The sequence below is a fragment of the Crocodylus siamensis genome, chromosome 2 (genome assembly GCF_052110815.1).
Source record: "Crocodylus siamensis isolate JL-2025a chromosome 2, ASM5211081v1, whole genome shotgun sequence".
NCBI lineage: Eukaryota > Metazoa > Chordata > Crocodylia > Crocodylidae > Crocodylus > Crocodylus siamensis.
Genome location: NC_143396.1, coordinates 20,494,952 through 20,508,865, shown reverse-complemented (window position 1 = coordinate 20,508,865; position 13,914 = coordinate 20,494,952). Strand labels below are relative to the sequence as shown.

Sequence of the window (13,914 nt, the reverse complement as noted above, 5' to 3'; positions counted from 1 at the left end):
TACTTTGGGGGTCGGATCTGATGATCTGTTTAGGTCCTTTCCAACCTTAAGTACTAAGTACTTCTCCAGCAATTTGAGGTGTCTCCTGTACATTGCCCATGTCTCAGTTCCATGCAGCAAGATAGGGACCACACCTGCTTGATAAACCATGAGCTTGATTTATTCTACACTCATACTGTGCTGTTTAGCAACTATTCCTAAAGAATACACAAAGCAGCTCTTGTTCATTTTGCAGTGCTAATTTCCTGGCACCAGGATATCTGAAAGTAAGTGCCAGGTGTTTTAGCCAAGGAGAAAAGTAAATATTGACCAAAAGGTCAGAGCCTGCAGTGAAACAGATGCACCTTGTCAAAATGAGGCAGCTTCAGCTATCCCTCTAAGAATATACTTTGGTTAATCTGTGAGGTTCAAAATCTACCTTTCCTTCTGTCTGTTTTATCCCCCAACCTGTACATTTTTCTTTAAAATAGAAAGCACAACTGAAAATTGTCTCAAGTCTATGCTAATGACACACTGGGAGCATCTACACATGCACTTATATCACATTAAATTTAGTGGGTATAGGCCAGTATCTACACATGCAGGCATTAAAGCACAGTAACACTGTATGTGGACTGACTTGGGACTAAAGTTAGTCCCAAGTCGGTCCCCACACCCAGTGCTACTGCACAGTAAGGCGTCTACAAGTATGTCCCTGCGAAGTTGCTAAGTTGTGTAAGTCAGTTACAAGTCTGTGTAAGTCACCAATTTACTGTGTAAGTTGCCATTTTTACTGCAACATATTTACTGACCCATAGATGCCACGCATACTGCAGAGCAATTTTCTGTTACTGCACAGTAAATGTGCATGTGTAGATGCACCCGCAGAGAGTTACTTCTATAAGTAGAAATCCTCCTGAACATGAAATTAAATCAAATGTATCTGAAGGTCAGTTTCCAATGGCTTCTGCTCATTTGGATGTGGGATTTCAGCAGGAAATCACTCTTATTCCAATCATTCTATTAGGATATTTCTGAAGAATCTTGACACTTTCATTGGCACTTTCCTCATCAGGTATTTCAGTGCTGTTGAAGGGCATCAGAAGTGATTTCCAAGCTCAGCTTGCCCATTGCCTAGTATATGTTGCCTGTCCTACGTTAGCTCACAAGCCAAAGAAACATGATGCAGAGCATAAAAAAAATCACTTGTTGAAGATAAAAATCAAAGGACTTAATCTAGCATTCTACACATTTAAACACGTCAGATCTACCTACACCTTTACCTCAGCCATTTACAAATCATTTAATGAGCTAATGAATGCAAAACATTGGTCATATCACTAATGTCATACCATTAGTGCCAATGCATTAGCGATATGACCTGTCACTCATGTCAATGCATTAGTGTCATATCACTAATAGCCCCGTACTTCCCATTTCAATCGCTCTGTGTTTTATTTCTTGTACCTGTTGCATTTGGGAGTAAACTTAGGCTGTCTCTTCCCTGTCTTTATATACCTTAACACAGTTGGGGCCTTCTCTGACAGGGACTTCCCAAAGCTATTATAACATAAATAATGATGAACAATTATAACAATTTCCACATGCATGGATGGGAAGAATTTGGCCAAAAGGAAGGAATCCAGATTAAATTATATAGTAAAATAAACCATCATCTAAAGTTCAGTGATAGCACATCCCTTCTTAGTACTGCACTGTCCAAGATGAACCAGGTGGCAGTCTCAAATTTTAAAATTCATACAGGAATCAGGAATGTTTATCTAAAACAGTGGTCTGGCTTTACTGCGGTAACTCTGAGTTCTTACCCAAGCAAAATTCAACTGCTTTTTTCACCAGGAATTCTGCCTAGTGCAATTATTACAGATCATTATCCTCTGGTTTCTTCTCTGTCCAGAGATTTAATAAAAGGGAACACAAGGAACTGTCAATGACCTGAATGGGAATTCCCATGATTGAATCAAGGAAAGAAGATGACCTGTGATGCATGGGTACTCAGTATTACTTTGTGCCTTTTATGTGCCTGGAGAAAATAATACCACCCCCATCACTTTCTCTATACATGGTCTGATAGTGCCATGGGAGGTGATACTGCATCTCTACTAGGCACTGGCTAGGCCTGATCTGGAGTAGTGTGTGTGCAATTCTGGTCTCAACATTTTAAAAAAAGACTTGGAGAAGTTAAAGAATGTCCAGAGGCAGGCAACAAAGAAGAAAAAGGGCTTGGAAAGTAAGTCATACAAAGAGAAGCTGAAAGAAGTAGGCATGTTCAGGATGCTGAAAAGGCACTTAAGAGGGAACATGATAGCAGTTTCCAATATTTGAACAGCTGCCAAAAAGGAGAAGGCATGCACCCTTGCTATTGAGAGGAGGATGCCAACCAGTGGTTTCAAGTTACAGCAAAGTAGGTTAGATTGGATATCTAGAAAAACATCTTCGCTGTTAGAACAGTGAGACAGTGAAACAGGCGTGGACTCTCTGCCACTGGAGACATGGCCTAGGGAAGGTGTGGACTCTCGTCACTGGAGGTATTCAAGAAGGAGATTGGACAGCCACTGGTTGGGAATGATTTGGTGTAGCTATGCCTATATTCTACTATGGGTATTTCCCATGCTTCTGGGCTTTGTAAGTTATCTCAACCTTCTCTCTTTCTGCTACATGTGTCTGGGCATTTTTAAGCCTTCCTCGGAGACATTGGGCGTTGACTACAGCCAAGGCTGGAGACTTTACCTGGGGTTTGCCAATGTTCCTGCTGGGGCCAAAGCTGGAGGTTCCTGGCTAGAGGGTCTTGCCCCTCCACTCAGGGTCAGAATGATCACCATATTTGGAATCAGGAAGGAATTTTACCCCATAATCTGATGGATATGAACTGTGGGATTTTTTGCTTTCCTCTGTAGCAGGGGGCATGGCCTTCTACTGAGGATCTCTTGAGCATATATTGACAACATATCATAGAAGCAGTACATTGGCTGCTGTGATTCTCCTGCTTTATCTATGGCAGGTTAGGGTGTTAGACCTGTGTGTTTTCTGGGTTGACAAAATGCTTATGTAGAGTTTAGATTATGACTTGCATGGGATGGTTTGGATAGGGATGATCCTGCTTCAGACAGGGAGTTGTACTAGATAACCTCTGGAGGTCCCTTCCAGCCCTACTTCTCTATGATTCTATGATCTAACATCCAATGACATCAGAGGGAGTCATTCTGTTGACTTCATTGATGTTAGAGCAAGCCCCCAAGGTTTAAGATTGGATTTGTTTGGATTAACTAATTCAAAATAAATGCTCTAATAGCAAAAATTCACTGTTATTTGAACAGGAACCTGAATATTTCTAGCCTTACCATTTCTTTAAAGAAAACAGATTTGATAGACATGAGTGGTACATCCTTCCAGCATACCGAAAGGGAAACTTACATAGCTTTCCATCCTCAGTAAACACTGAAATACAATAGTAAATATACAATTAGATGCTGACATGCAGATATAGTTATTTATGTATCAGTCATGCTAAATAAAAGGGAAAATTCTTCAGCTATTTGAATAGCACTGGCAACCCCCAGTTAGTGCTCTTAATTGGTTCCAGAAAAACCAAGTGTTAAGCAGAACCATGCTAAGTGAAATGTATTTCCCCGTAAGATTTAATGTAAATAAAAGCATTTTGTTACTGCCACCTCTCACTGCTCCCACGACTGCTTCAGCCACGTACCAACCCAGGCCCTGCACTCTTGCCACCCCGCCCTGGGCCCCACCAGCTCTGGCTCCAGGCACTGGTGCTGGCCCCATGCACACAGCTGTGTGCCCACTCACCGCCCCACCCGCCCACTCAGCGCTGTAGCAAAACTCACTGAGTGCTGAGTGGAATGAGGTCTGTATTTAAAATGAGCCCTATAGCGAAATAGTGCTCAGCAAAACGGCATTAAGCAGGGGTTGCCTGTACATTACATCCTATTTGTTGTGAACTCTGGTATAGTAAGAGAGAGCTGAAATCTCACTTACAGACTATTGCACTATAGCTGAAACTACAGAATTAAAATAAAGTCTTAGCAACAGACTAAAGATCTTTTCATTTCAGCTCAGCGCATATAGCAATTTCAAGAACAGCAAACCATAATTAATAATAATGATACATATTCATACTATAAAGGTGACTTCTGAAATAACCTACTTGAGTTCTGCAGCACATTAGAAATACCTTTTCAAATGTCAGTTTGCACATACGTAACTAGACATAAATAGTCAAGGGATGAGAGGACTTTTAAGGTTAGGAAAGATAGTTGAGGTGAGGCAAATGTTGAGGAGATTGTCATCACTTTTTGAATAAATGTGATTTTATAAGTGGAGAGAAATGGACTGAGAGGAGTGTCTGGCAGGGGTAAATTCTACATGCCCCAGATGAATGTTATAATTACCCACAGAAGGACGGTTGGATTCCCAATAGGTAGGCAGTTTCTAAACAGAAATACTGCTCAGGATGTGGCTTGAGGAAGGAGGAGGATGGCAATAAAAAAAAAGACCTTGAACTAGATCTTCTGTTATTATGAGTTTGAAAAAAGAGTATGAACTTAAAGTAACCCACATCTTTGTACACAACAAACAGGTAGGACACACCCTTGTAGGACACCTTATTTCAGATCCCGGCATGACATCCAATTATCCTCTCTTGCTAGTTTATTCCTATCTTTTAGTTATGACTAGTCCTCCTGGAGGGCATGTGTACACATACTTGCAGCATCCGTTAGTCATCAAAGCAACAAGTCAAGACTGATCCTGTCAAGAGCTGTTGCATTCATCCATTCTCATTATGGCCTACTGAAAACAGGTCCTGCTGGAGTCCACTGCTTTCCTGACTGAGGAGTTTTATAAATGGCAAAACACTGCTGAAATGACTCCTCTCCGCTGTAAATTATGGCAGCCAGGTGGATAAAGCAGGGACAGGACACTGCATAACAGCAGAGGCTATTTGGGAGGGCATATTTTGACCAGGGCCAACAAAACATGCTCTTACAAAAAATAAAATCTACACTAGGATCTCTAATGTCCACATAAAGTGACTCCAAGGGTGGTTTTAAGGCCTCATTACAATAATCCTGATAAAGCAAGTCACATGAAATTCAAACCATCTCAAGTGCTGAGAGGACTGAAGGGAATTGAATCTGCCTCATGGGTGTTCACAGTTTGGCAGGAATATTAAAGCAGCTCTGTAGATCAGGAAGCAAGTCCCAGCTCCTAACAAAATGATTCAGTAAAAGCCATATTTCCCTTTTTACATCTACTCTGCAAGCTTATTTAACTATTGATTTTGACACACAATCAGACTTGCTATAAGGTTACAGAGAACAGATGGACATTTGGTTATACCATCTAACTGTTTTCGTACCTTGGGGGGGAAAGAATTCCTCCTCTGAGCCTCTTCCTTCCACAGAACTGTGGTTCTACAAAGAAAGATAACAGGGATTGGGAATGCATGAATTCATTGCATAAAACACTCCATAAATGCACCTGCAAGTTCAAAGGGAAACTCCCATGGTTGTGTGCGATTTTGGCTAGGGTGATTTCTTGTGAAAGGGGATAAGCAAACATTGGCTGCTGAAAGGTCACTGCTTGCTTATCCCAAAAAAAGCAAAGCCTAAGACTGGAGAAGATCAGCTTTGTTTTATCTCTGCTACCTAGGGACCCCTCAGCACACGAGGTATACTGCCTACCTGGAGTGAGGATTCAGGACGTGAAAGGGATGCTCCAGACCGTAATCCAGCCCACTGATTATTACCCTATGGTCCTAGTCCATGTGGGCACTAACGATGTGGCCAGGAGGAGCCCTGATCGCCTGATGGAGGACTACCACACTCTGGGGCGCATGCTGAAGGAGATGGGCGCACAGGTGGTTTTCTCTTCTATCCTGCCAGTGAGTGGACAAGGCAGACGGCATGAAACATGCATCGCAGAGACCAACTGGTGGCTACAGGAATGGTGCTTCGAGGAGGGTGGCTACAGGAGTGGTGCCACAACCGGCACATCACGACGAGAGACATGCTGGGATGGGATGGGCTCCACCTTTCCCCTAAAGGTAAGTGTGTGTTCTCTTCTAGGTTGGCAGACCTCCTCCAGCGGGCTTTAAACTAGGCTCACTGGGGGAAGGGGAAGATGAGGGCGGAGGAAACATCAGACTGCCAGACCAAACAGCACCCACAACTACAGCCCAGCCCAGACCAACGAGCGAAGCAATCAAACAGGTAAGAGAGAGGGGCCAGGGTAACGCTGGGACTAGGGGGTCAGTACACACACCCACAGGAGGCCTCAAATGCCTCTACACAAACGCTCATAGTATGGGCAACAAGCAGGAGGAACTCACCCTCCTGCTGGCTGACACCAGCCCGGACATAGTGCAGATTACGGAAACGTGGTGGGACGCAACGCATGATTGGGCGGTGAATGTCAAGGGCTATAGGCTGTACAGGAGGGACAGAGAGGTGAGGGCGTGGTGCTCTATATTAAGGAGGAATACACATCCTCGTTAATTAGCAAGGAGTCAGGGGAGAGGCACTCTGAAGTGCTTTGGGTTAGAGTACAAGGCAGTCGAGGGGAAAGGGACTTAACAGTGGGAATCTACTACAGACCTCCCAACCAGGGAGAAGAGCTTGACCAGGAATTCTTGGGTCAGCTCACAGAGGTAGTGAAGGCTAAGGATGTGATAGTCATGGGGGACCTGAACTTCCCAGACATCTGCTGGGAAGAACAGTCAGCCAGGTCTGAACGCTCCCGCAGGTTCTTGGCCAGAGTGCAGGACCTCCATCTAACCCAGGAGGTGCACAGCCCCACCAGGGGAGACGCCTTGTTGGACCTGGTGCTGGCCACGGGTGATGACCTGGTGAGGGGGCTGCAGGTGCTCGACTACCTGGGCGACAGCGATCATCGCCTGCTGGAATTCACCATCCAGCGCAAGGTGGCAAAGGCATGCAGTAAAGCAGCAGCCCAAGATTTTAGGAGGGCAGACTTCAACAAGCTAAGGAGGATAGTTGGAGAAGCGCTGAGGTCCCGGAGGGGAGGGGAGCCAGGTGTCTAAGGAGAGTGGTCACTCCTTAAGGAGACGATCCTCCAAGCCCAAAGGAAGGTAATCCCAACGAGGATCAAAGGGAGCAGGAGAGCACACAAGCCTCCATGGCTCACCAAAAGCATCTGGGAATGTCTCCTTGCTAAAAAGGAGGCTTACACCCAATGGAAAGAAGGGGTCATCACCAGGGAGGACTATTCTGTAGTTGCTCGGGGAGGTAGGGGGGCAGTTAGGAAGGCCAAGGCAGAGATGGAACTGGGACTAGCTTCCCAGATTAAGGACAATAAGAAGTCCTTTTTTAAATACATAGGGGGTAAAAAGAAGGTCCCGGGTAATGTGGGACCCTTGCAGGATGCGTTGGGAAACTTGGTCGTCACACCAGATGGCAAAGCTAACATGTTTAACGATTTCTTTGCCTCCATCTTCCTAAGTAGGGACCAGAACAGCCACCTCCCTGCTGGGCCCCCCTCGGACCCCAGGGGAGGCACACCTGGGCCAAGGGTTACCAAGGATTTAGTTAGGGAGCTTCTGGAGGGGTTGGGTGTATTCAAGTCAGCCGGCCCGGATGATCTCCACCCTAGAGTTCTAAAGGAACTGGCCGAGGTCATTGCAAGTCCCCTGGCACGGCTTTATGAGCACTCGTGGTGCTCTGGTGAGGTACCGGAGGACTGGAAGAGGGCCAACGTGGTCCCCATCTTCAAAAAAGGGAGGAAGGAGGACCCGGGAAACTATAGGCTGGTTAGTCTTACCTTGATCCTAGGCAAGCTGTTTGAGAAAATTATGCTGGCACACATCCAGAAGGGGGCAGCAGGGGACTGCATGCTTTGGGGCAAACAACATGGGTTCATCAGTGGCAGGTCCTGTCAGACCAACCTGGTGGCCTTTTACGATCACATCACCAGATCATTAGATGCAGGGGTAGCAGTGGATATGGTCTTCCTGGACTTCCAGAAGGCTTTTGACACTGTCTCTCACCCCGTTCTCATTAAGAAACTGGGGGGCTGTGGTGTAGACACCCACACAATCAAATGGGTCGCCAACTGGCTGGTGGGCCACACCCAGAGGGTGGTAGTGGATGGGTCCTTCTCAACCTGGAAGGACGTGGGCAGTGGGGTCCCCCAGGGCTCGGTCCTCCGGCCCGCACTGTTCAACATCTTCATCAGTGATTTGGACGAGGGGGTAAAAAGCACCCTGTTCAAATTTGCTGATGACACTAAGATGTGGGGGGACGTGGGCATACTGGAAGGATGCAATAGCCTACAATCAGACCTAGACAGGTTACAAGGGTGGGCGGACGAGAATAGGATGGGTTTCAACACAGACAAGTGCAAGGTGATGCACCTCGGGAGGAACAACCGGCACCATACCTACAGGTTAGGGAACTCCCCTCTTGTCAGCACAGAGGCAGAAAGGGATCTGGGGGTCATCACTGACTCCAAGATGAACATGGGCCGGCAGTGTGGGGAGGCAGTCAGGAAGGCCAACTGCACCTTGGCATGTATCCACAGATGCATCTCGAGCAGGTCCAAAGAGGTGATCCTCCCCCTCTATGTGGCACTGATCAGGCCGCAGCTGGAGTACTGCATCCAGTTCTAGGCCCCAAACTTCAAGAGGGATGTCGACAGCATGGAGAGGGTCCAGAGGAGGGCCACTCGCATGATCAGGGGGCAACAGGGCAGGCCCTATGAGGAGAGGCTACGGGACCTGAACCTGTTCAGCCTCCACAAGAGAAGGCTGAGGGGGGATCTTGTGGCCTGTTACAAACTAGTCAGGGGGGACCAGCAGGCATTGAGGGAGTCACTGTTCCCCCGAGCACTGCCAGGAGTGACCAGGAATAACGGTCACAAGCTGGTAGAGGGTAGATTTAGGTTAGATATCAGGAGGCGCTACTTCACGGTCAGGGCGGCTAGGGTCTGGAACCAGCTTCCAAGAGAAGTGGTGCAGGCTCCTACCCTGGGGGTGTTTAAGAGGAGGTTGGATGAACATCTTGCTGGGGTCATTTGACCCCAGTACTCTTTCCTGCCATGGCAGGGGGTCGGACTAGATGATCTGCTCAGGTCCCTTCCGACCCTAGAAACTATGAAACTATGAAACACATCTTCCTATTTTCTGTGGTGAGGAACGTGCTATTTGGAGCTAATTCATAGTTATAAATAAGGACCCAATCTTTAACTGCACACACTGTAACTAGTTTTCCATTAAATGTGTTGCAAGGATCTCTACTGTATTTGGGTTCACAGGAAGTGAACAATGATGAAAATAAGTTAGTTAACTCCAGAATATTTTTGCACCTGCATCAACACTTTTTAGATATCACAATCAACATCAGGAATGATACCCTGTGAAGAACCATATATAAAAAATCCAGATACCACCAGATTTCCCATCACAAAGCCAGGAACCATTCCAAACACACCGAGAAAACCAGAAAATACTACCATATCTGTACCATACAGAATACTTACCCACCTCACCAATCTAAAACTGCCATCATCCAACAAGGAATCCACTAGAAAAATAGATTACATCTTTAAATGAACCAGCTACATACTCAACAGAAAATTACCGCAATGCAAAAAGAACATACCTGGGGATGTGTGTTTGGTAGGGGTTTCCTTTCCATGAAGAGCTGCTACTCTTGACACAGAAAATTATCACACTACAAAAAGGAAATCCCCACAAGCCACAAATCCCTGGGTGTCACATACCATCACCCAGTAGAACCCACAAGAAAGATCATCAGATAGGTACAATCTACACTAAGAAAGTTCATAGGAGAGTATAGGTTCATAAGAAAGTACAGCTAGAAGGGATCTCTCAAAGTCATCTACTCCAGCCCCCTGTTCAAAGCAGGATCATACCTGATTAAACTCATGTCAGCCAAATGTCTATCTAACCTGCTCTTCAAAACTTCCAAGGGTGGAGATTCCGCTACATCTCTAGGCTGCCTTTTCCAATGCTTGACCACCCTCATAGTCAGAAAGTTCCTCCTAATCTCCCACCTATATTTCCAACTAAAATCATATAATGAAAGGAATTTTCCCTGTCCCTTGTTCTCATGGCTTTCAAGTAAACTCTCAGTCTCATCATTGTGAGCAAACTTCTCCAGTGGCCAACAAATATCTTGCCAAAACACAACGCACAAAACCTTCCCACTTACCGACACTGTTACTGTGATCAATATGTTGCACAACAAAGCCATCAAAACAAATGGATACTAAACGTGCTCATTCCAACACATGATACACTTCAACCAATCCATCAAATACCCTCACAAAAACCACGTGGGCAAAACCAAACAACCAGTGGGCTCCAGAATGAACTCCCAAAGAAAAATGATAAAAGGACAGATGCATTCAATTCCCAGTGGGAGAACACTACACAGAACCATGACTACATCTCCAACCTCACCATCCTTTTCCTCAAAGAAAACTTACCTCCAAAAGATGGGGCCTGGCAAGAGAAATTCTAATTTTACTGGACACCTGAAAACAGGGACTCAACAAAGTCAGTGGTTTCGTGGCTTGTTACAACTGTCACGTCTACCACTGCTAACTGCTCTTTGCCCCACAGGTAATAGCACTTCCCTTTCAAGTGCTAATCAAGTTAAACAACAGCATTTGTTTTAACTTGTATTTTCCTTGGACTGTGACTGCTTCTTTCTCGGGCTAAAAGTAGATTTTGCCAAAGAAAGAGGATCAGCTGTTCTGGGATGTCCCCCAACCCAGCTGATACACTTCATTAGGCAAAACACATTGCCCATTGTCCCATCCATTGATGCTTCAGGGCAACAGGCAACATGTCCTGCTGGGGTCTGAGGGGCCTAGTCCTGAGCACCCCAGAAATTCCTGGAGGATACATCTCTGGCGAGAGGGGGCATCTCTGTAAATGGGGAAGGCTGGGCAAGTGCTACCAGGGACACAATCCTATGTGGGAATTCCCAGGGTGCGCAAGACTGTGCGCCTCCAGCCCCCGGAGTTACTCTCCAAGGTGCCTGAAGAGTGCAGGCAGCTCTGGGCTTCCCATGCTCTTGCACCATAAAGTAAACTAATGTCTGAGGCTAACTGATGACACAAATTGATGCCGCCTTAATCACAGCCACAATTTGTGGCACCACAAGAGGTATAGACATCTGTTTCCTTGGCCTTTGTGCTGCCATAAGAATTTTTATGGCAGCACAAAGGCAATGAAAGGTGATGCCTGTTTCCATTCTCAGAGTTGCTGAAGGATTCTTCAAACCCCAAAGCCCTCTATATCTCCCATCTATACAAGTTGATCCAATAAAATACATTATTTCACCTCAAATCTAATTTCTTTCCAGGCCTTTCCAACTTCAAAGTGGCCAGGGGCAACATGCCCCCCAGGCTGCATCAGTAGGGATGGCATATGGGGCTACAGGTCCCCAGACTGCACACCCCACTTGTAGGTGGCTACTTCCCCCAGCTGCACTGTGTGCACAGATGGGCACTCTCCCACCCCACTGCATGCCATAGTCTCTCCCACTGCACTGTACCCTGCCTCACCTTCAGCTCCTGTGGGCTCCCATGTGGTACTATGCTGCACGGGTGCTCCTAGTGTGGGGACATGCTACAAAAGCTGGGGAAGAAAGGAAGGGCACCAAGATCCTGGCTGCAGGGGCAGCCAGAGCAACAGAGGCAATGGCAGTCAGGTAGGAACCTGAGGCCCACATGTTAACCCCTTGCAGCCAGGGGGCTGCCACTTGGACAGCCTTGTTGCAGCATCCCAAGCCCATGATTCCACAGTAGCAGCACTTGCCACTAGAGTGTGAAGAGCTAGGACAGGTAAAACTCCACTCCCCCTCCCCACCTGCTCTCCAGGGGTCGGCATAACCCCACCTCCCCTCTGCTCAGGGCACTGAAGGAGCTTGCTACGCTCTTGATTAAAATACAATTAAAATATGGAGATGCAATCAAGGGATGCAATACATAAGAAAGGGAGTGCAATGGATAGAGGAAAGAAAGAAATAAGATACCAACAATCATTCTACCATAAAGCAGTCTGAGGCCTTTCTATGTTACAAAGAGGAGCTTAGATGGATGTGAGGAAGAATCCAGGTCCACATTCTGGAGCCTCTGTCATCAGCCATCCTAAGGCCAGAGGTAGCAACTAGAGACCCTGACCAGGATCAAAACCCCTTAGTTCTTGGGCAGTTTAGAAACACAGGAAGAGATGTTGCTTGCTTCAAAGTACTTACAACAAAAGAAATGCCTAGTGCAGCCAGGAACCATGACTGAAGCACAAGTAAGCATATCCTAGCTAGCTTTAATGTAGGCAGCTCAGATAATGACAGCAGTTCAGTCATGGTGGCATGGGCTCCACTTGGGCAAGTTTCCTATGCTGAATTCCATGTCACCATCTGAAATCTGTTGGTGTTGATAACCGATCCAGGGCTGTTAAAGTTGGCTAGACACCAGTGCTACAGTGATGTATCACATCTGAAATACCAGAGCTGTACCATTTCAAACCCTAGCAGGAAAACTTTTGGTAAGGCTCCATGAAGTCTGATGAAAACCTTAAAATCTGAGCACAAATTTTAAAAGCTTAAAATCATGAGCACAAGCCTATGTGTGGCAAGTGTGCCCTCAGGAAGACTGCAGTGCCTTATATATTGACTGAGCTATGTGCCGTTCCAGTCCAGTGCTGGATAAAAGAAATTCTGTACATACTAAAGTGGCAGAACTATTGACTGGATGTGAAAACTGGTTTTCCAAAATGTTGTTAAGTAAACTCTGTGGCCGCTGACCAACCATTCTAAATCACAAGTAAATCACACTTACCATCCTAGCACAGCCACTGCCCAAAGTCAAAGTCAGGACAACCACAGTGAATGGAGTACAGGTTTTCATCTTTGCTTTCCTTTTCAAAAGGACCTCTTGCCTGAGAGCTGTAGTTTCTCAGACACAGGGCTGAACTGTTCAGGTGCCCAATGGTCTGACCTAGGAGGTAAACCAGCCACATGCTTTCGTAAGAGACCCAGATATGCTGAATTTCCCAGTGGCCCATTTGACTGAAGAGTATTTTAGCTCTAAGTAATCAGAGCTGTTTTCAATGTTAATCATTAAAAGCTTTGTGTACAGATGTGAATGCCGTTTATCAAGATAGTTTACGAAACCACAGGGACTGAAGAGCTTGCAAAGCCTGACCCTATGTGATGAATGCCCTTGGCTCCCCTTGAACTCAATGGACATGTCTACACATACATTTACGTCAGTTTAAATTTACTGTGCACTAAGTAGCAATAGGCCAGCGTCTACACATGTCAGCGTTAAAATATATCAATGATGTGTGTGGCCTTTAGTCCCAAGTGAGTCCACACACACAGTGTTACTACACAGTAACTATTTGGGTGTAAATTTCATACCTGTATGATGCAGGTATGAAATTTACACTCAAGTCAGTGTAAATTGCCATATTTACTGTGCAATATGGGTGTGCACGTGTAGATGTGCACCCATACCATGAAGTAATTTTGGTTATCGTGCAGTAAATGCACATATGTAGACATGCCCAATGCGTATCAAACATTCAGCACATCCACAGGATTCAGCCCAACATTAGACATAATCAGAAAACCATTTGGAATGTACGCACTTCCTCTTTCTTTTCCCTTGATATGTAATTATGAGCATGATACAGTAATTATGAAGAGCTCCAAACAAGCCACTCAGGAAACTACATTATGTTGCAAAATATGGAACAGATCAATGCCAGTACCAAACACAAGAATTACTCATTAACAGATGGCTACCTGCCCAGGAGTTGCTTATAATAATGATGCTTGAGCAACAAGCTATAAAAATATATTTAAACGAGAAAATATAACTTATTCTAATTAATCCAACACAGGG

General features: G+C 45.6%; 1 protein-coding gene across 1 annotated transcript in view; it reads right to left on the bottom strand.

The window, feature by feature from the left end:
- HGFAC (HGF activator) overlaps positions 1–13,039 on the bottom strand; it is a 97,895-nt gene extending 84,856 nt beyond the window's left edge. Inside the window, exons 1-3 of the mRNA XM_090035492.1 lie at positions 12,844–13,039; positions 5,375–5,429; positions 3,339–3,435 (exon numbers count right to left, since the gene is read on the bottom strand). Coding sequence (XP_089891618.1) covers positions 3,339–3,435; positions 5,375–5,429; positions 12,844–12,912 — 221 coding nt within the window. The 5' untranslated portion in view covers positions 12,913–13,039. The remainder of the gene's footprint in view (positions 1–3,338; positions 3,436–5,374; positions 5,430–12,843) is intronic.
- Positions 13,040–13,914: the final 875 nt, after the last annotated feature.